The sequence below is a fragment of the Eublepharis macularius genome, chromosome 4 (genome assembly GCF_028583425.1).
Source record: "Eublepharis macularius isolate TG4126 chromosome 4, MPM_Emac_v1.0, whole genome shotgun sequence".
Lineage (NCBI taxonomy): Eukaryota > Metazoa > Chordata > Lepidosauria > Squamata > Eublepharidae > Eublepharis > Eublepharis macularius.
Genome location: NC_072793.1, coordinates 14,056,899 through 14,079,343, shown reverse-complemented (window position 1 = coordinate 14,079,343; position 22,445 = coordinate 14,056,899). Strand labels below are relative to the sequence as shown.

Here is a 22,445-nt window from a genome sequence, read left to right as displayed (position 1 = left end):
CATAGGCACAACCTTATGTATGAGTACTGCCCCCCCCCCCCCGTTTTTTACAAAAAAGTACTGATCGTGTCATATCATATATCGTATCATAGAGTACACATAAATCTGGACTGGCTATACTGGATGGTAGTGGGGTGAGTATTCACATTACACCAAGCCAGTCAGCCTATGGAATTCCCAGTACAAATCCCAGCATACGGGTCTCAGACCGTAACCTGAGGAGCCTGTTACTCTTCCTTTCCTCATTCTGTGCATTAATAGAAGCCTAACTCACAACAGGTCTAGTCATCCAGGCTCCTGATATATCTCAACAGCTGTAGATGTGGCCAGCTGTCCATCTTCCCCAGCCCCCAACCTACTCACAGACCTGACATTTGAAAATGCTTAGATACGCCAAGACTTTGAAAGGCTACTCAAATAACTTGCAGTGTTCCTTAGCACAGGCAGACTAATCCCGAGCCAGCAATAACCACTGCATAGGTACTTAGTTGTACGGTTTCCAGCCATGTCTGAAGGCAAGGCATTGAAAGTCCGGGTGACTTTTGCTATTATTTTAGTCGGCATTGCTTTAATGCTTACAGCAGTGGTGACGGATCACTGGGCTGTGCTGAGTCCGAAGGTGGAGAAGTACAATACCACCTGTGAAGCGGCTCATTTTGGGCTATGGCGCCTCTGTACAAAACGGATCTATATACAAGAAGAGGAGCCAGGCAAGGATAAGGGCTGCGGGCCAATCAGCCTGCCAGGAGGTACGTGTCTCTGCTTTCTCCAGTACCAAACTTAAAATGCATTGGAGGGTAAATTACAATATCTAGGCAGACAGCTGAGGGGGTATGTTGGCCAACCTGAATTAATCTCGCCAATTTGATGTTCAAATTAGCCTGATAATACACCTATTCACATTTCCTTGAGGCGCTGTTTTCTGCCTTGGTAATATATCCTTCAAATATTTACTACAACCCTCGCCAACTGTCCTGTACAACAGACACTGACTTCTATAAACCAGTACAGAAAGCAGAGAAGAAACAAGATGAAGGATATTTTTTCCAAATTCATCGCAAACATCATTGTCAGTAGGACTTGGGTTTTAGTTAACACAAATCTTTGATCAGGCAAATAACAATAAAGATTTCACTGGTAATTTTAGAAATAATTGGCATAAATCTCCTCACATATATACTTTTAAGTGTGATAGAGGACACCATGCATGCAAAAAAAATCAGCAGACACACATATGAACAATGAATGAACAAAATATACAGCATCGCCTATTCACGAATCTGATTAGATTACTGTAATATGATTTATGTGGGTCTGCCTGTGAAGACAGTACAGAAGCTTCAGACAATGAGAATTCAGCAGACAGACTGGAAACTCCTCTATGGAGTACAGTACTCCAGTGCTGAAACAATTGAACTGGTTATTTGTTTTTGGGTTCATTTCAGAATGCTGGTTCTTACATTGAAGGTAATAAACAGCTTGGGACCGGGATACTGGAAAGATCATCTTTTTCCATATGTACCTGGCCAATAGTTGAGAACTTTATTGGAGGCCAAGTTCCATATTCACCCATGTCCTGAAATGAGACAGGATGACATCAAAAAGCTGTCTTGTCAGTTGTGGTGCCCCAGATGTGGCACACCCACACCCACACTGCCTAGCACCAAGCAGTTCGATCCTCTGGCACCAGGTGAAGAATTTTTTAAAAATTTGCTCAGGCCTTTCATATTTTGTTTTCTTCTCCTCCTCCTTTCCAATCCTTTTTAAATAATGTATGGTTTGGTTGCTCCTTTCCTGTGTTTGTGGTTTTTTTATGCTTGTCCGTTTTTTAAAAATATATTTTTTATCTGTTGGCTGTGTTTATTTATTCCCCCCCCCTCTCTCTCCTGTTGGTTCTTATTTTAGTACTCCTCTAAAAATTGTTTTTCAGTATTACAGAATTATGATAATGTCTTGTTGTTTTAATTAGCATTTATGATTTTTTGGTCTTAGTTGTTTTGTAATGTTGATTTGGATGTGGCTTTATTTTGAAAACTATCCTGGAGCCATGTCAGTTGAGGGCTGAGGCATAGTTATCTAAAATAAAATGAATGTGTGTGTTGCACAGTCCATAGATTTGTTGTTGCTGCTTCACGTACATCCCTGTCTTTCTTCTCAAGGACTCTTACATTCAGGTAGATCTGTCTGAGGTATCAATACGGGGTGGTATGATTTCTGAACATGACAGCCAAGGAAACATCTCCATAGGCTGTTGACGGAAGTTGGGGCATAATAGAAAACAGCAACAAGGAAAAAATATGGTGGGGAGCCAGTATATTTTGGGATGAAAGAGAATGAACTGGGAAATGGCATTTCCAAGCAGGATTGCATTAACCGATACCTGGGCCCCTAGGCGTTCAGGTATTTCAGGCCCCCTCCAGCACTTCAATCTTTCACCCCACTACAGCTGACAGCCTGAACCTGGTACAGACGGCAGTACATAGCCCTATATTCACTTTGAGGGTCTGCAGAAGAAGTCTATTCACAATTTTAAAAATATTTTTGTGTGAGTTGAACTCTTGAGGAAAGCACATTTTAGGGGGTATAATTGTTCAATACTGTAATATTTTGAAGTGAGTAAAATTTTTATCATTTATTAAAAATATATAATTTATGGATAATTGTTTTAATATAAGAGACAATTTGTTTCACTTCAATGAGGAAGCAGTTAATTATCTTATTAACAGAGATTATGTAAGAGAATAAATTAATTGTAATTTATGTGGGGGGCGTGCCTCAGCAAAAAAACCTGACAGGCCCCTAGTTCCTGTGGGGCCCCTAGCCTAGTCAGTCTTATGAATAATACGGCCCTGTTTCCAAGAAGTGGGCTGGGTGTCTAAATGCAAAAGACTGTTTCCTTGATCTTTTAATAGATGTACGGACAAGGGAATTTGCATCTTGGAAATAAGCAGGACCAGGATAAGTTCTGCAGGCACATGGTGTAGAAACCTTGCTGAAGCCAAACATGTTCAGATCTCCTGGCCTTGAGTTCCATGGTGGAAGAAGGGTGGAGATAAATGTAATTTTAATAAGTGACAACCACCGATATAGGTTATTGCTTAGCCACATGAAAGTCAGCATTTGTGGCTTTTGTCCCTGTTAATATCCCAATCCGCTTCTTGTCTCTTCAGCAGTGGAGCTCAGGGTAGCAAAAGCAATGGGGAATGACATGCACAGAGCTTTTCACTTCCCACCTCCTCATGTGCCTTCTTTGAATCTTAGCCATGGTAACAGAAGACACTTTTAGTTAAATAACCACACTTACATAGATTAGCTCTTAGAAGTACTTACATTTTTTTATAAAAAATCCTGACTAATTCATGGTTTGTATTACTTTAGGGGGCAGCTATAAACTGTTAGTGTGAAATCATTACATCAGATACAATATAAAGGTCAGAACTATATCACTTTTAAACATTATGGCACTCGTTTTATAAAGTAACCTTAGTACAAGGACCCTAACATAGCAATGTCTGTCCCATTCTTTGGTCAGACAGGACGAGAGACATTCGATCCAGGTTACCAGCAGCTGGGGAAAAAATTCCAACAATTTATCAGATCAACTATCCTCTTAATTACTAGCACCCCCACACCGCAATCCATACCATGAGGTAGCTCTGCCCCTTTCATCTAGTCATGATCAGAAACTGTCACCGCATGAGTCACAATCTTCTCCACCCAGCCCCAGAGGTAAGGGCAGTGATTAGGGCTGCCATCTCTGGGTTGGGAAATTCCTACAAAATTAGGGGTGGGGATTGGGGAGGGTGGAGTTTGAGGAGGAGAGGGACTTCAGCAGGTATAATCCTGTCCGGGGTCAGCAGCCCAGCCCCCGGACTTGCTGACAGACAGCGGCAGGGGGCAGCCGGGAGACAGCAGTTCAACCGCTCTGTCTGGCAAACAGAGCCAGAACCTGCCTACTCCAGGGGGAAGGGGCGAAAGGCCAAAGCCTCAGAAGGCTGGAGGGAGCAGGGAGAAGCCAGCTAGTCCCACCCCCCATGGGGAAGAGAGGGGGCTAAGCAGGCTAGAGGAAAAGGGCCAAGGCAAGGGGAATAGGGATACAGCAACAGCCCAAACAGAGCCCTTACCTTCCAAGGAGGAGAAGCAGCCACTACAGCCCAGAGCCACACCCCGGCCAGAGGGCAGCAGCCTGGCTCAGGAGGTGCTAGGAGCCAAGCCCCTCCAGGTGGAGCTGCCACAGGCATTCTGGGGGAGGAGATGGGTAGCCCCGCCCGGCATCAATGAACAGGCAGCACAGAAGCTGGCCAGGGCAGCTGCTCGCGAGCAAGGCCAGGCAGGCTCAGCAGCACAGAAGCCGGCTGGGGCAGCTCCTTGTGAGCAAGGCCAAGGAGACCTCAGCTGGGGATGGCTCGCATTCAATCCCACCCTGCCAGCAAGGCAAGGAAGCCAAGAAGGGATTAGTGGTAGGAGGGAAACACCTGAGGGAAGGCACAGCTGGGCCAAGTCAGGAGAGGGAACAAGCCTAGAAGGAGGGCGGGGTGGGGAAAGGAAACCCTATATAAGGTGGCTGGGAAGAGCTCTGAGGTGGTGGGTGTGAGTGAGGAGTGATGATGTGGAGTGAGAGCAGTAGGATGCAAGGGTGGAGGCTTGGAGGAGAGTTCTGGAAGGAGGAGAAGAAGGAGGACACAGAGGGTAAGCAGGCCAGGTTGAGCAGGCCAGCGAGTGGACTGAGAGGGAGTCTGGGTGAGGTATACCGCCCCTCCTTCCACAGAGCAGGGTCCTGCAGAGTCCCTGGCCCCCCTGTGACGTCAGGAGCAGACCGCCCAGTGCCACACCCAGCGGCAGCCGCGGCAAGCCCTGACAAATCCAACAGAGACAACCCTCCAAAACAGCTGTTTTCTGCAAGGGAACTCATATCTGTAGTACGGAGATCAGTTGTAATTCTGCTTTCCAGGGCTTTTTTTCTGGGAAAAGAGGTGGTGGAACTCAGTGGGTTGTCCTAGGAGAAAATGGTCACATGGTTGGTGGCTCCACCCCCTGATCTCCAGACAGAGGGGAGTTTCGATTGCCCTCTGTGCTGCTTAGTAGTGTGGAGGGCAATCTAAACTCCCCTCTGTCTGGAGATCAGGGGGTGGGGCCACCAGCCATATGACCATTTTCAAGAGGTTCCAGAACTCCATTCCACTGCATTCCCACTGAAAAAAAGCCCTGCTGCTTTTCACTCAGTAGAAGTTAAAGCACGAGCTGAAGAAACTACTAAAGAAATTGAACATTTAAATTGGAGTCCCTTCTCACATCACAGGGGAATTCAGTCTCTCCAAACTTCTTAAATGTTTAATATCAATATTTAAGGAGACATGTTTGCTTGTGGAACCCTCCACCCTGTCCTCCAGGCTCAAACAATCCTGTTCTCTTGTCCCCTGTTATGGCCTGTTTGACTTATCTTTCCCCTAGAAGTGGACCGCTCTCCTAACTGCTCCACTTCTGTGTCTGTGACTATTGCAACCTATTTGGCTGACATGGAACTACTTGTTGATGGCAGTCTTTTATGTCCTAACCAGCCAAGAATCTTGACAGGAGCTGGACAACTGAAGCACATCTGGATTCTTATTGTCACCAACACTGACTCAGAATCCAAGTCCAATCTTTGATGTCTGGAGGATTTCTGATTCTCAGGTGGCGGCTGGAGATCTCCTGGAATTAGAACTGACCTCCAGGCTATAGAGATTAGTTCCCCTGGAGAAAATAGCTACTTTGGAGGATGGTCTCTACGGCATTATATCCTAATCAGGTCCCTCTCCTCCCCAAATCCCTCTCCAAGCTCCACCCCCAAATTCTCCAGGAATTTCCCAACCTGGAGCTGGCAACCCTATTCACAGTTATCCTTGCTTATAACTGAGAGGAAACTTTGTCTTTTTCTTGGCCTGTATATATAATTCTTCCAGATGGCAACATTGCCTCAAGGCTATCCCACACTACCCCATTGAACTAGCGCAGACAAGGAAACAAAAGCCATCATGGACAGGAAGAAATTCATTAATCTTTTTTTTCCTGTTATCCAAAGGAGATGGTAGCATCTGCTCATTCCATAACAGCATATCTAGAACAAAAGACAGCAGTAAAACTGAATTATTAGAGGTGTGCGCATTCAGGAGGTATCTAAGCCAAACATCTCCTGCTCATTAACCTTGGAATGGTATCTAACCTAAATGAAATTTCCTCTTTGCATCAGAATATACTAAGCCAGATCAGGCCATTTTTCCTGGCTGAGCTGCCATGTCTGTTGCTTTACTTTGCTTTCAATTTGCCATTTCTCAACACTGTCTTTAGGTTTCCATTTCAACAATGGTTATTCAGCAGTGATGCACCTAACAGGCCCAACATCCAATCAGAACATTTATCTTCTGTTCAATCTATGCAGCAGCATCATGTCTGATTGGGTTTCTGTGCAGAATGTTGCCCTCAACTGCATTGTTGGCTTGAGGAAGTTTCTCATTCTGTATAAATATCATCCCGGAATCTGGGAGGTAGCCTGATTGCAGAGCAGGTAAATGCTTGTTTGCGCACTCTGGGAGAAGGTGGTGGTTGTGCGGGGTGATACAGGTGGTATAACAACAGCAGCAGCAGCACTTATATACTGCTCTTCTAGACAGATTAGTGCCTTACTCAGAGCAGTGAACAATACAGCTGGGGAGCTGGGGCTGAGAGGAGTGGCTTACCCAAGGCCACCTGCTTGAGCTCATGGCAGTAGTGGGATTCGAATCAGCAGAGTGCTGATTCACAGCCAAACCACTTAACCACTGTGCTACAGCAACAAATTCATATACTTGCTCCACCCTGAGCCTGTCACTAGATACAAAGGCTTTGCTCATATCCTCTGTAAGGTGGAAAGGCTGCCATGCTTTGAGGAGTGGGAGGTGGGGAGAGACAGAAGCCAAGTGTGTTCATTCTTCCCCTTGCAGCAGGTAGTGTACTTGTTTTACAGAGAGGAGGGTGAGGCTTAAACCCTCCAAAAGTAAAACAAGAAAAAGAAATAAACACACTCAAACATTTGTAAGGAAGATCCCTCCTTGAGTGAGGGCTACAACCTCTTGAGCATTTCTTCTTACGCAGGACCAGATCGAGGGGGGGCAGGGGGGGTAGTCTGCCCCCGGTGCTGCCAGGGAGGGGGCACTGGGAGCAGCTGCCAGGAGCATGCGGGCAGCAGTGCGGGCAGCCTCACAGCCCCTTGCACTGCCTTTCGCTGCCCCGCAGGACAGGGGGCGGCCAGCTTGCCGCACGCCCCCTGTCCTGCAGGGCAGGCAAAAGGCAGTGCAGCCACCCACGCCATTCACCCCTGTCCTGCAGGGCAGGCAAAAGGCAGTGCAGCCACCCGCGCCATTCGCCTGCCCCACACGACAGGGGGCGGCCAGCCGCCCCCTGTCCTGCGGGGCAGGTGAATGGTGCAGGCAGCCTCGTAGGCCCCTGCCCTGCCTTTGGCCTGCCCTGCAGGACAGGGGGTGTGTGGGGCAGGTGAAAACAGGGGGCTGCGAGGCCCCCCCACGCCATTTGCCTGCGGGGAGGCGAATGGCGCGGGCAGCTTCCCAGCCCCACACGCTGCCTCCGCCGCTCTGCCCTGCATGATGACATCACCGAAATGACATCATCATGCGCACCCAACACGCGTGAGGGACTCGGACTAGGGTTGTCCTGGGTGCTGGCAACCCTAGATCCGGCCCTGTTCTTACGTAGTTGGGAGACATAGTTACAGATGGGCATGGTTTTCCTATTGAAAGCAAGTAAACATCACTCCAATAATAAAATAAGATGAACCCAACCCTGTGTAAAATTTCTGAGCACACCCCCAGCTCCTGTATGTGAGTTTAAACTGTCCTAATTAGTCTTCTGAGCTCTGCAGAGGCACAGAGCTCATCCTTCCCAACAGCTCTCATTCATCTACTAACATTATTTCTGAATACTGCAGCCCCATGACATTGTAATATAAAGCAGTGATGTTTTATTAGTAGTATTACACATCACAGAAGAATCTAAACATAAAGCTCTGCATAATTAGGGCATCGAACAGGTTCACACGTAATATTTCAATTATTAGTTACAGGAGAAGGAAAAGATCAGTCCAGAAAAATATCTTTTGCCAAAACTGCAAAAATAACTAGCACAGCAGGCACTGTATAAACACATAAATCAAAGCTGAGGCAACAATGCCTCTGTGATCCAGTAATCTAGCATCTGAAATTCGACCACTCACATTTGGAGATTTCAACACAAACTTGGCCTGGAGTTTTGTGATAGGTGGCAAGAACAGAAGCTGTAATTCTATGAGGTTTTTTTTTCATTACTTTTATGATAATTGCCCTCATTCCTATTCACATTTCACCCTCTGCCTTTTCCACTTTTCATGTGCCTCTTAACTAGCAAAACAAAACTCGTCAGAAGACAAATCGAAAGCTTACAATCTGCTAGCAGATTGTAAAGCTTTCAGCGCTTTAATTTAATTTTGTAAAGCAGTAGATGTCTTCCTAGAACTATAAAAATAATAAAAGTTAATCACTGGGAGTAATAAATTACAGTATCTGCCACTCACAAGAAATGTGAGAATTTCTGAACGTCTCAGATGACAGCAAGTAAAAAAAAAAAAACACCCGGCGCTGTTATTTACATCTCAGTTTAGTAAAATCCTAGGAATGCCCATCAAACCTGCTACAGACATGCCCCCCCCCCAACAGTCTCTGTTATGGTACCATAAATTCTAGTCACAGCGCTCTGACTTAACTTGCTATCTCTATAATTGCCTATTTGTTTACTGTGCACATTTGAAAGGCAGCAAAGGGGCGTGTATATCTCAGCTATGTTCTGTCCATGTTGGCACATGCTGACATCCATCAAAAGAAGCAAATATACTTGGGCTGCACTAGTGATAAATCTATTTTATTAAGACAGCTGGTTATTTATGGGCTTTATTTTTATCCTACAATGTGCAGCAGAGGTAAATCTGTGCATTGCACTCAAAGTAAATAAAAGTAAATAAAAAAGAAAGAAACAAAAATCTAGGATATGAACTTACCATTTTTATTGCAGATTAGCTTGATACCCATGCTTCGCTATGGTATTTAAGGACTTTAAATCCAGTTACTTCCCTTCTTCAACTGTCTGCAGTTTCCTTTACCTGATTTTTCAGGTAAAGGAAATACAGAGTTCCACAGCTGACCAATCAGAGAGAGGGGGGTGCAAGCAGGCAGGAGCCTGCCAGCCACACAGGAAAGCCAGGCCCCACAGGGAAATTGGCAACCCTAGTGAACATTTAGGGGAAGACTGAGAGGTGCCTTTGACCTCAGGACACATTCAATGACTCCCAATAGCAACTGCAGACTGTTTAGAATGTGGAGTGTGAGGCCCTATCAAGCCGCATATGCAAATGCGTTCCAACTGTCTCTGGGGAGGGAATGAGATGTGGAATGTTTTGAGACCCAACCAGCCCGCATACGTCAATGACCTAGAAAGGCTGGCCCAACCAGGGAAGAGTGGCCAAGCTGGCAGTGGGTGGGGGGTGCAAGCAGGCAGCAGCCTGCCAGCCACTCAGGAAAGCTGTATCCCTTTGGGAAAACACATTTTACCCCTTTTTACTCCCTTAGGGGGCGAATTTCTTAACATCCATTCTCAGTGGGTGTTTACATCATGAAAGGAATGTTCTCCTCAAATTTCATGTTTCTAGGCCCAGGGGTTTGGGCTTGGCATTGATGAGTCAGTCAGGAGGACACTTGTCTTTATATAGAGAGATAGATAGATAGATAAGCAAGCTTTCACCCCAAAATTTGTTGGAGGGCTTGTTTTAAATCAGTAGCTCTGTGCTATGGATTCATGGCAATAACCAATACACTGTGTGAAATTCTGGTTGCCACATATCAAAAAGGATATAGCAGAGCTGGAAAATGTGCCGAAGAAGTCTACCGAAATGATTCAGATGCTGCTGTGCCTTTTTTATGAAGTGAGACTGAAAAGTCTGGGAGTTTTCAGTTTAGAAAAAAAGACCATTAAGGGCCAAAGTACACATTGCCTGTGGCATGAGACAGGTTGGGCAAATTATGCCCCCCGGGGGGGGGCAATTCAGCTTGGGAAACTATATGGAATGGGAAGCTTAAGCCCTTCACTCCAGCATTACACTCCTGAGACAAATTAGGCCCTGGTCTATTTGGGAACATTAGTTCCCCAATGTCTGCAAAAAGGACACAATCAACCAGACTCATGTCACAGCTAACGTGCAGTTTAGCCCTCAAGAGGGACAGGATAGATGTTTTTAAAATGATGCTTGTGGTGGAGAGAGTGGTTAGAAAGAGCTTTTTCTCCCTCTCAGAAAATACTAGAACTTGGAGGTACCCAATGAAATGGTCAGGAAATGAGTTCAGAATAGACAAAAGGAAATACTTCTTGATCCAATGAGTAATGTGATCATCAAATTCACTGTTTGTAAATGTAGTGATGACCACTAGCATAGATGGCTTTCAAAGGAGATCCAGCAGTGGCGACTACTAGTCATGGTGACTAAAGGGAACCTCCCCATTCTGTATAACAGTGCCAGGAGGCAATATCAGGGGAAGGCCTCCTCTTCTATGACCTGTTTATTGGTTCTTGAGAGCAGCTGGTTGGCCACTGAGTGAAGCAGAAGGCTGAACCAGATGTACCACTAATCTGATTTAATAGGGCTCTTCTTATGTTCTTAGGTACATGCATAAAACCATATTAACAAGTAAAAGGACCTCTGATAAGAAGAAAATGCTGCAGTTTGTGGAGACTCTTATTAGAAGATAATGCAGGTGGACATATTGAAATTTGTATTTTTGCAATGTAATTTGACCTATTTTTCCCCAAAACTCGAGACTTTCCCTCACTACCATCTTTATAATAATGTACTAATTTATAATAATGTAACTAATAATTGACTCTCTTTGCTGAAAGTTACTATTTCAGAATATGCCTCTTATTCTGAAAGGGAGGACACCAATCATTTATTATTTTCTAGGGGGAAATCTTGACCTGATTAGAGTTTCAGGTGCACCTAATTCCTCACCTCACCTTCCCCACTAACAAAAGAAATGGGTTGTACCACATGTATTTGAGCATTGGAATCCTCCATTTTCATGTAGAATGTTGGACCAAGCAAGCCTGTTGAACAATGAGCATTGGACTTTGCCAAATTTCCTTCTTTCTAGCATTCCTTTTCAGGTCAGGAAAGTTTGATTCCTGAGGAGACAGGACCTCCATGTGAGTTGGGGGGGGGCTGCATTAATGAGGGAGAACAGTGTGAAATGGCAGCTCCATTGGAGGAGGGGCAATTTTGGCCCCTCTTCCTTTTCCAATACACGAAACATACACGGGGAAGAACAAGTCAATCACCCAGAAATTATATATGTACAAATACAAAAATTTTTATCAATGCATTCACATGAGTATAAATGAATTAATGCAAACGAAATTAGTGCTCAGTACACTAATTATTGAAGGGGGCGGTGCCATGTCGGCCTCCCACCTTTGGGGTGGGGAAGGTTCTCCCCACCACTGCACCTTGTTAATTTGTTTTATTATTTGTATATTGATTTTAGTTTTTGTTTTATCAATTTTAACTGTTCACCGCCCAGAGCCCCTGGGGATGGGCGGTATATAAATTGAATAAATAAATAAATAACCAACTTTACTGCAGCATAAGCTTTCGAGAACCACAGCTCCCTTCGTCAGATGCATCTGATGAAGAGAGCTGTGGTTCTCGAAAGCTTACGTTACAATAAAGTTGGTTAGTCTTAAAGGTGCTACTGAACTCTTTACTATTTTGCTACTACAGACTAACACGGCTAACTCCTCTGGATCTAGATGCACTACAGATATGCAGACTGCATAACTTAGAACAAATATTTCTCCCAGTTTCTAACTACTCAAGTCTTCAATCTGGCCCAATGAAGTTATTGCACCCTAATTGTGCATTGTGAAATATGCTGTTAGTCCTACCTGTTATGACTGTATGACATTGTTTCTGTCGAAATAATACACTTTATTTTGTGTACTACAGAATTTGTTTTCTACTTTCAACTCTTATTTTTCTTCCCTCTCAGATGGCAAAAAATTAAGATACATATGCTAGGGTAACATAAGGTACAGGAGTTTGCAACTCTCTCTCAAGCATTGGGTATATTTGCCATTTTGTTTTTTTCTGTGGGGAGGGGATGAGAATAGCAGGCCGGGTGTTCTATGACTTTAACATTTCCAGAAATTGTATATCTCTAACCCTAATATAATTTATGTAATTTGCCAAGTAAGGATTCTGGATACTATTTTGTGGATTTTTTTTCATATTAAGGAATTGGTCTCAAGTCAGCCCTCTGAATGGTAAACCTAGAATAGAAGGGATATCAAGTAGAAAGTGGCTACTAATGCAATTTCTAGTTATTCCTACATGACTTCAGCAACTCAACAATCCATCAGTAAAATTCTAAATACGAGTCTACAGTTTGGACTTCTGCTGTTGAACCCAGAGAGGACAGCTGTGAATTTGGGAAATGCAGATAATAAGTAAACCATCTTTAATTTATTTGAATTTAATTTAATTTATTAGATTTGTATTCCACCCTCCCCACGACAGCAGGCTCAGAGCGGACCACAATTTACACACGAAGTTAAAATTGCATCAGACCATACATTAACACATCCAAAGATTAATATATATATATATATATATATATATATATATATATATATATATATATATATATATATATATATATATATATATAGTCGAAGGCTTTCACGGCCGGAGAACGATGGTTGTTGTGGGTTTTCCGGGCTGTATTGCCGTGGTCTTGGCATTGTAGTTCCTGACGTTTCGCCAGCAGCTGTGGCTGGCATCTTCAGAGGTGTAGCACCAAAAGACAGAGATCTCTCAGTGTCACAGTGTGGAAAAGATGTAGGTCATTTGTATCTACTCAGGAGGGGTGGGGTTGAGCTGAGTCATCCTGTAAGAGTTTCCCAGGGTGTGGAATGCTAATGGCGGGAGGCTTCACTGTATCCCGAGGAGGTTCTTTTGCATATGGATTGGTACTTGATGTGCTAATCTTCTCTGCAGGGCTATTGTCAGGGATAGAATGTTTTGTTAGCCTGGTGTTTTTCAGAACTGGCAACCATGCTCAGTTCATTCTTAAGGTTTCTTCTTTCCTGTTGAAGTTTTGCTTATGCTTGTGAATTTCAATGGCTTCCCTGTGCAGTCTGACAAAGTAGTTGGAAGTGTTGTCCAGTATTTTGGTGTCCTGGAATAAGATACTGTGCCCTGTTTGAGTTAGGCTATGTTCAGCCACTGCTGATTTTTCAGGTTGTCCAAGTCTGCAGTGTCTTTCATGTTCTTTTATTCTTGTCTGGATGCTACGCTTTGTGGTCCCGATGTAAACTTGTCCACAGCTGCAGGGTATACGGTATACTCCTGCAGAGGTTAGGGGGTCTCTACTGTAGAACAGCTCCATCTTACAGGCCCGGTGGAAAGATAACAAGTCCTGCCGGGCCCTGGTCTTATTAGACAGAGCGTTCCACCAGGCTGGGGCCAGGACCGAAAAAGCCCTGGCCTTGGTCAATGCCAGGCAGGCCAGGGACCTTCAACAGATGTTTACTAGTGGGGCGAAGAGTCCTCTGGGGTTCATATGGAGAGAGGCGGTCTTATAATGGCCTGCTGAGTCTGATGGTTAAAGGAAGTAGGTATAATCACCATTTTGCCCCCACGACGATGACATAGGCAATATGGTCACAGTGCGATTTTCGCTTTCCTACTGGTTGATATGCAGGTAATCCTTAATCCTAAAGATGTACTTTAAAATGTAAATTGGCCAACCTAATTTCTGCCACTCTAAGTTTGTACATTTGCATAAAATTGAGTTGAAATGATATTAAAATGTCTACATTGTTTCTAATAAGTTCAGCAATGCTAAGAAAAGATAATGTCCTGATAAGTCATCCTGATTTTTGCAGATGTGGGCGGGCATCCAAATTGCTACTTAGGCTCGTGAAAGAGGATTCCATTATCCTGAGTGGTCCCCCCCCCTTTGAACAGCTGACTTGCACCCCCATCCATGCCAAACTATGCTTGAGACTCCCCTCAGTTTCAAAAGCAGCTGGCTGTACTGCACAAGGAGCTACTTCTTGAGACAACCAAATCCAAAGCCCCCTTTGGTTCACAAAACTAATTACCGACATCCGGATCCTAGACATGTTATTTTCTCTCTTCTGAATGTTTTGCTTTATATTTTCCACATATTTTAGAATTTGTCTCAGTGTGAAAAGGTCAGGTGTAGTTTCATACAAGACTAGGAGAGGAGATGTCTGCCACACTGGCTATGGAAAGATTGCACCTGACAAAAAATACGAAGGGCATTTATGTTCCAACTTAGACGGCTCTTTGCTGTCAAATATATTCAGGAATCAAAACACAGGGTGTGCTTTTGCCGATGGTTAACTGTTAGCCAATTATTAAAAGTCATTTAAAACACATACTTAAATCTTCTGTTTAATTTAATTTAAATTACTGTTATGCCAGTTTTACATAATTTAAGCTTCTGGGCCAAAGAATTACATTGGGGTGGATCTTGAGATCCATGGACACGAAGAGGGAGGACCTTTACGGCATTTGCCTGACCCCTTGAAACGTGGTTCCTGATGCAGTGGGATTCACAGGGACGAATAGTTTTGAGGGTTAGAGGAGTTGTATTAAAGAAGGAGGTCTCCCCATCCTTTTTGTGCAAGAACCAATTGTGCTGATACAAGAGGCAGGAGCAGGGCTTTTTTTCAGCTGGAACATGGTGGAACGGAGTTCCGGAACCTCTTGAAAATGGTCACATGGCTGGTGGCCCCGCCCCTGATCTCCAGACAGAGGGGAGATTGCCCTCCATGCCTAAACTCCCCTCTGTCTGGAGATCAGGGGGCGGGGCCACCAGCCACGTGACCATTTTCTCCAAGGGCAACCCACTGAGTTCCACCACCTCTTTTCCCAGAAAAAAAGCCCTGGACAGGAGAATTATTTCCCACCCACCCCCATCTTCCTTCCTAATGCAGTCACCCAGCATGCATGGTTATTAGTCCCAAGATCCCAGCATCAACTTCCCTGAAGACATAAGAGATGGCTGGGGAGAGGGAAATGTAGGAAGAGTCTGCGACTGTCACCACTTTGATGAATCATAGGATCCAATCCCTCCCCTCCCCCCATATCTCATTCTGAAGCAGGCCCCCAGAGTGCTGATCAAAAATTCACACAATGGGGCTAGACAAGGGAAATGACCCCCAGGTATGCAGAAAAGTCCCACATTAAAATGAGGGGTTAAAATCCTTGCTGATGAAAAAGGACACCCAAGCTCTCGCAAAATCTCGCAAGACCACAATCACTGTTGTGGGATGGCCTAGCAACTGAAAGATGACAGTTGAAAAAAGACATAACAGGACATTTGAGGCGGGGAGGGGGAGTCAGTATGGTCAGAAGGGAGAGGAAGTGACAATCGAAGAGAAGGAAGAGGATGATGTGACAGGGACGGGAAGGGAGAAATTGGGGGTAGTGGGTATTTGAAAGGGAGAGAAAGTGGCAATCTGGGTATGGGGGCAGAAGTGAGAAAAGCAGCAACTGGGGTAGGAAGGGAGGGAAAGTGGTGGTCCGAGTGGGGTGAAGGGAGATATGGAGGGCCAGGCAGGAGTCAATGAATTTCCCATACCTCGCCCACAAGTCTTGTGGGTCCCTCACTTGCTGGTCTAATAATTAATTGTTGTTCTTACATGAACATTTATCAGAGGTACAGACAGGGGCGGCGCCAGGATTTCTGTTGCCTGCGGCTGCCCCTACACACATGCACACAGAGTGCACGCATGCAGGCCCCGGACTGCGTGATGATGTCACTGCGTGTGACGTCATCACGCAGCAAGCCAGCCCCATTGGCAGGCAGGCAGCTGGGATGGAGTGCAGAGGCTGCCCGTGCTCCCAGTCAGGTGCAGCGGGTGGCTGGGGAGGTTCCGCATGCCACCCAGGACACCTGCCATGCCTAGCCCGCGGCTGCTGCACCCGGCCAGGGGCGTGTGTTGGAGGTGGCGGTGGCAGTAGCGTGGGGCAGGAGGGTTGGCAGGCTGCAGCAGCTGTGGGCCAGGCACACCAGCTCTGCAGCGCACGCCCCTGCCCCCAGTGCCCCCTCTGGCACCCCCTCCAGCGCCTCAGCACTCGAGGCAGGGGCCGGCCCTGCCTCAATGCGTGTGCTGGCCCTGGTTACAGAGGGGGAAAGGGGGGCAAACTGTTTCAGTGCCCCACAAGGTCAAAGGCCTCCAATTTATTGGCTCATGTTGCTTATGTTAATAGGAAAACTGGGTTGCACCTGTATGCCCTTAAAACCTTCTAGGCATTGGTTTTCAGAATCAAGTAAGGAAGTCTGTTCCCAGAATTCCTTCCGGATGAGCTGCAGTTCCGCTAGGAGTGCCATCCTCCAGGTAGGGGTTGGAGCTCTCTCAGAATTACAACTGATCTCCAGGCAACAGAGATCTGTTCTTCTAGAGAAAATGAAGGGTGGACTCTATGACATTGTACTCTATTGAGGTCCCTGCTCTCCGCAAACCCCACCTTCTCCAGGCTCTACCCCCAGATCTCCACATATTTTCCCTGCATGAGTTGGCAACCCTAAGTTCAGCAGTGCTTAAGGACTGTAAATTGGGACAATCAATAGTTCTGGCTGACTACGCCCCAACACCCACAACAGACTGTACTACCCTGTAGCTTATTCTCTACAGATAAAATTGTGAAATACTCGCTTGGCATTCTATTAAAATAGGTCTGCCTATCCTACAGTGTTTCAAAGGCAGTTTATGTATATGGCTCTCCTCTCCTTTGTTTTAGTTTCACAACAAGCACATGATATAGGTTTAAGCTAAGAGAAAGAATGACTTCCAACAGAAAGGTTCCAGTCTAATAATTAACAAGATAAGCCACTGTAAGGTCCAAATTTTCTTCTAATGTGTTATTTATATTTTGCAGATAGCCAAAGACTGCTATAGCCATGTGAATTGGAGACTGTAGCAGATATGTTAACGACCAATTAGGACCTAATTGGTCATTAACATGTTGGTTCCTGTTTAGAAAGTGAAAGACATCACACATTATGGAGCAAAGCCTGTGGCATTCTTGAGAAAGACCAAGCCAAGCTCCTTGTTGAATTGCACGGCTACTGCAGTTAGACGGGAACCTTTCTGTTGGAAACGGAAGTCAGAAACGGATGTTATGTATTTATATTGCTATTGGATGTTATGGATTGTAATAGGATTTTGATGGTGGATCATTGTGAATTTAATTGATACTTTGCACTTGCACCTTATATAAACACAGATCCACAATTTAAAAATGTAATTGTCGAAGGCTTTCACGGCCGGAGAACGATGGTTGTTGTGGGTTTTCCGGGCTGTATTGCCGTGGTCTTGGCTTCTTGTTCCGAAGTGTTTCCAATCTCCGGGTCTGTTGGAATGTTTCCTCCCCGTAGAGGTGTTCGATGTATTGTCGAAGGCTTTCACGGCCAGAGAACGATGGTTGTTGTGGGTTTTCCGGGCTGTATTGCCGTGGTCTTGGTCTTGCCAAGACCACGGCAATACAGCCCGGAAAACCCACAACAACCAAAAAATGTAATTCTTTAATTGCTCTTTAAGTGTTGCTGAAGTGAAACTTCTATTCCCTACGAAGCATTTATCACTTGGGAGTTTGAACAAGTACTGCAAGTAGGCAGTGCTTGGCTCAGTGAATCACCAAGCATGGTCTAAACTCAAACGAATCTTCCGCTAACGAAATCATAAAACAAGGCTTTTACATGCTTTTCTGAAATGACAGAAAATAGCTGCAGATGTCCAGATTGGCATTAGCTTGGCCAGCTTGCAAAATATCTGTCAGGCTATGGATGACAGGATATGGTAGACAGGTCCCTGCACCATTGCAACAAGAAGTCCAAGCTCTTGGCTAAATGGTTTTATTCAGAAATCCAATCTTTCCATATATATTTCCATAGAGTTACTCAGAGGCAAGAAAGGCATCTCAGTAGTACATACTTCCTTGGCAGGAATAGAGACTTGAGGAAAGTACAACTCTAAATACCTACTCATTTCCCCCCTCCCAGCTAGACCACAGGTTTGCGCGGGAAAGGTTCTGGGAATGCATGAAAGTAAACTGTAGCATTTCAGACAGTGCAAGGTCACTTCTGTGAGCTTCAAAGAAACAAGATAACACAGCTGAGTTCTCTGGCTGTTAGAGAAACAAAAGTGTTGGTTACAGCATTTGCAAAATGCAAACAAGGTACAGCATTAGCAGTATTAGAGCATTAGCAATGGTTCAACAAGGTACAGTATTAGCAATGGTTCAACACATAGAACAATGTTATGGATGTAGGGGTACAGACATGACAATATCCTACCAGAAAAACAGGAGTTGACATTGGTAATAACCAGGGGTCATTCCGTAGAAAAAGAGCTGGAGGAACTCATTAGCATAACTCATTCGCATAACTCATTAGCATATGCCACGCCTCTTGCCATCACTGGAAGTGTGTCATTAGTCTAACTGATTTGCATATGCCACACTCTCTGACATCACCTATTCTGGCTGTTTTGGACCCAATCCTGGCCATTTAGGGCTGAAATTGGGCCCAAAATGGCAAAAAGGGGCTGAAAATGGCTGGAAAGGGGCCCAAAATGGTCAGAATTGGGCCACTGATGAGCGGGAGAGTGATCCACCACCTGTCAGAGGCCCAATCCAGGCCGTTTCAGCCCCAATCCCAGCTGAAATGGGTTCAAAATGGCTGAGAGTCAGGTGGGTGGGGCCACCTGACGTGACCTCTTTGGGGAACTGCCGGAACTGCCTTCCTGTGCATTTCCCCTCAAAATGAGCCCTGGTAATAACTGCCCTTCACTAATCAGCAAAATGTTGCTTTGGTGCTGATGCAGCTACACTACCAATTACATATGTGAGCGTGTGGTATTCCTTTCTTTGCTATCCGCCATTGCAAAAATTAAACACCAAGGTATGTGTCTTAAAGGACTTATATTAAAAAAATCTTTAACAGGCTCACAAATTTGTTACATGCATCAGGTACAGGGCTGCAGCAATGAAAGAACCTGCTGCCAATGATTAATTTTCTTTGTTCTCTAAAACCATTAATGAAACAAAAACCCTGGTCTGGATGAAATCTGACAATCCTGTCTCAACAATCAAGAGACGGTTTGAACAGGGCCTCACCAAGGCAAAATCACACAAGGTCAGCAAAAACCAATGAAGTGTCCTAAATGATTCAAGCAAAATGTCCTAGTAAAGCATATATTAGAAGAAAAGTCTGTCACAGCAAGGCCTGAAGCCTATTCCAAAGAAGGTCCCTTAAGGCCTATTCTAAAGATGATGTTCAAAGTTAGACTTGCTAATTAAATGCTGGCAGATATTAAACAAAACTGAAGGTAATTGGGGACATTTGAAGATGAGACAAAACTCACTACAACCCGAGATAAGAGCCCGAGATTTGTAGATAGGCTATAATAGATGTTTAGAGAAGGAGAAGAGTTACTGTAGTGCTGTGGTTAGAATATCAATTTAGGGTCTGGAAGACCCTGGTTTAAATCCGCACTCTGCCATGGAAGTTCATAGGGTGACCTAAGGCCAGTCACATGCTCTCTGATCTAACCTACCTCACAAGGTGGTTTTGAGGATAAAATGGAGGAGAGAAAAATGCCAGCACCCTAACACTTAGAAATTAAGCAGGAGAAACTTTCCCTGCAACTCACACCACCATGCCTGGAAAAAATTTGCATGTTAAATTTCTCTCTGCTAGGCTCCTGGTAAAGGCACAGAAGCAGGTAGAATTTTTAAAATGACTGATTTGGAGACTCTGTTATAAGGCAGCAAAGACTGGAATAATATATTTTACCACCATTTCACTCCCACCCGTTCTCTCCATGGTTCCTATTCTCCATCTCTTTCTTTCATGTGCTGTGGTGAGAGCATCTCCACATGTGCCACACAGCAGGTGAGAGAGTCACTGTGGGACATCAGGGCAGTTTTCACACTGCTTATCGGCCACGGAACGTCACACCGAGCTCCCAGAACAACAGCATCTTCCTGGTGTGATTTTGCACGAGAACTACCATTATCGCACGAAATTACACCAGGAAGACGCTGTCGCTCCGGGAGCTCGGCGTAATGTTCTGTGGCCAGTAAGCAGTGTGAAAACGGCCTAGAAGTGAGAGAAAACGAGCTGAACAAATAGCACAAGCACTTTCCGGTCTTCAGAGGAGATTTAGAAGACAGCCCCTGGAGTAAAATGATAGCGATTTTGATCCAAATAACTCTTTCAGCTATACTTGTCTATCAAACCCTTGTTGACAAGGCTCTGTTGTACACGTTCTCCTCAAATGTGCCATCAGCAAAGGTCAGGCAACTTTTGGTGTGAGCCATTATTTTCCAACCTCATTTACCCACTTCTTCAGCAGATTTTTAAAAATTAGTTATTTCTATCGGTTAGGGTTGTCAGCCTCCAGGGGTGGCGGGAGATCTCCCAGAATTACAACTGATCTCCTGGTGACAGAGACCAGTTCCCCTGGAGAAAATGGCTGCTTTGGAGGGGGAGGGGACTCCATTCTGAGGCCACTCCCCTCCCCAAACCCTGCCTTCTCCAGCACCCACCACCAAAATCTCCAGGAATTTCCAAACCTGGATCTGGGAACCCTAACCTCCATCCATAGTTTTTCTTCTTCCTGTCACTGAGGGAATGATCTCAGGTTATTAGTTAGAACACAGCCCTCAATACTCAGGGTGAATAAAGGTAACGGTATTGTACTCTTCATTGTATGATACCATCTTGTGAAAGTGCAGAAAGCTACCAGGATGGATTAGCCTGCTGATCCCCCAGCTCAGCCAAACCTTAAGGTAAATTGCCTTTAAATGCTTAGAACATTACTTGCTAATCTTTACATTGTTGGTAATTAACTAGAATGTATTAAATCTTATTAAAATCTTTTCACCGCTTAATCGACATACCATGTTACTAATCATGCCATTAAAATGGATATTGGAGTACCTAAGCAACATTTTAATGCTTATATACCTTTCCCTGATCAAGAACAATAAACAAACACTTCATTCGTGCAGATATGAAGCTTAATTCCTCAATCCAATGCCAAGCATTTTTTTGGTTTTACAAGAATGCCATCTGTTCTTGATACCTCTTTATTTGTTGAAAATAAGCAGATGTTTAATTTTGTGATAAAATGTAATAATGCTTGATTAATATACAGTGTATGAAGAGGTATAATAGTTGCCTATTACTGTAACATGGCATGCACTAGCCCCGCTAGCCCCACTTCCGCTTGGTGAGTGTTCATCAAAACTTATGGACAGAGCCTAGATGCACACAAATAGCTATGTTGGCATGATCTGTACCTTGCAAAGATTCAGTTAAGTTTTTATACTTGTGGCATTTCCCAGTACACGAAGTGCAAGCAGGGAGTAAAAAATAATCCTGACCCATATACAAGCTTGTGTTTATTTACATGCCATGTCATTTAAAGAGGGCTAGTTAGTTTGACGTGGAAATGAACTTATAAGTTCATTACTTCTATGTTCATGTTTGATACAACACCAAGATAACAAACCAAAAATTTCAGAAGAATAAAGTGACAGCAGCGAGCCCGTTATTTGATGCACATATACCTAATATCTCTTATTTTCCCAATTTAGCATACAGTAAAGAAAAAAAACTGTTCTGCAACTGCTTACATAAACGAGAAAAAAGCTTCATAAATGTCTCTGGACTTTATTGAAAGTCTTTAAAGAACTAAACAAGGTATCTCAGCTTTCTTATCTGTAAAATGAGAACAGTAGCATTCTAATTGGAGGGCTGTACTGAGGACGAATGACTTCTAGGTTATAAAGGACTTTACATATTAAAATGTGTTTTGTTTTTATTATTATTCATTATTACTTTTCACCATGGCTTCTTAAATGCAATATAGTGCTTACTGTTCAGGCAGCATCAATTGTGTTGTTTGCTCCAGGTTTGTGGTCTAAAACAAAAGACAAAAAGTTAGATATGATCAATGTATTTACGGAGGGAAGAGGTCTTGAAAAGTTCATGCCTACCATGTTTCAAAGAGAGAAGGGCCTATAACTTAGGAGCAGAACATTCAGTTCCTCACATCTAGAGTCTCTAAATATGGCAGAGTTGCTGCCAGGCAATTTACAGTGCCATCCTAAATACAGTTCTACTCTTCTAAGTCCATTGAAGTCAGTGGTCTTAGTGTAACTTTGCTAGGGTCACACTGCTAGGCAGGGAGTTATTTGATGGAATGAACCAATGTTTCAGTCTATTAAAATGTGGTCCTTAAAAAAGAAGAAGCTGAGAATAGAATAATAACAAAAATGAAATTATAATAGT

At 44.3% G+C, this 22,445-nt stretch overlaps 1 protein-coding gene across 1 annotated transcript in view; it reads left to right on the top strand.

Annotated features, from left to right (window-relative positions):
- Positions 1–405: 405 nt before the first annotated feature.
- CACNG1 (calcium voltage-gated channel auxiliary subunit gamma 1) overlaps positions 406–22,445 on the top strand; it is a 35,512-nt gene continuing 13,472 nt past the window's right edge. The window contains exon 1 of the mRNA XM_054977165.1: positions 406–749. Within this exon, the coding sequence (XP_054833140.1) occupies positions 506–749 (244 nt within the window). The 5' untranslated portion in view covers positions 406–505. The remainder of the gene's footprint in view (positions 750–22,445) is intronic.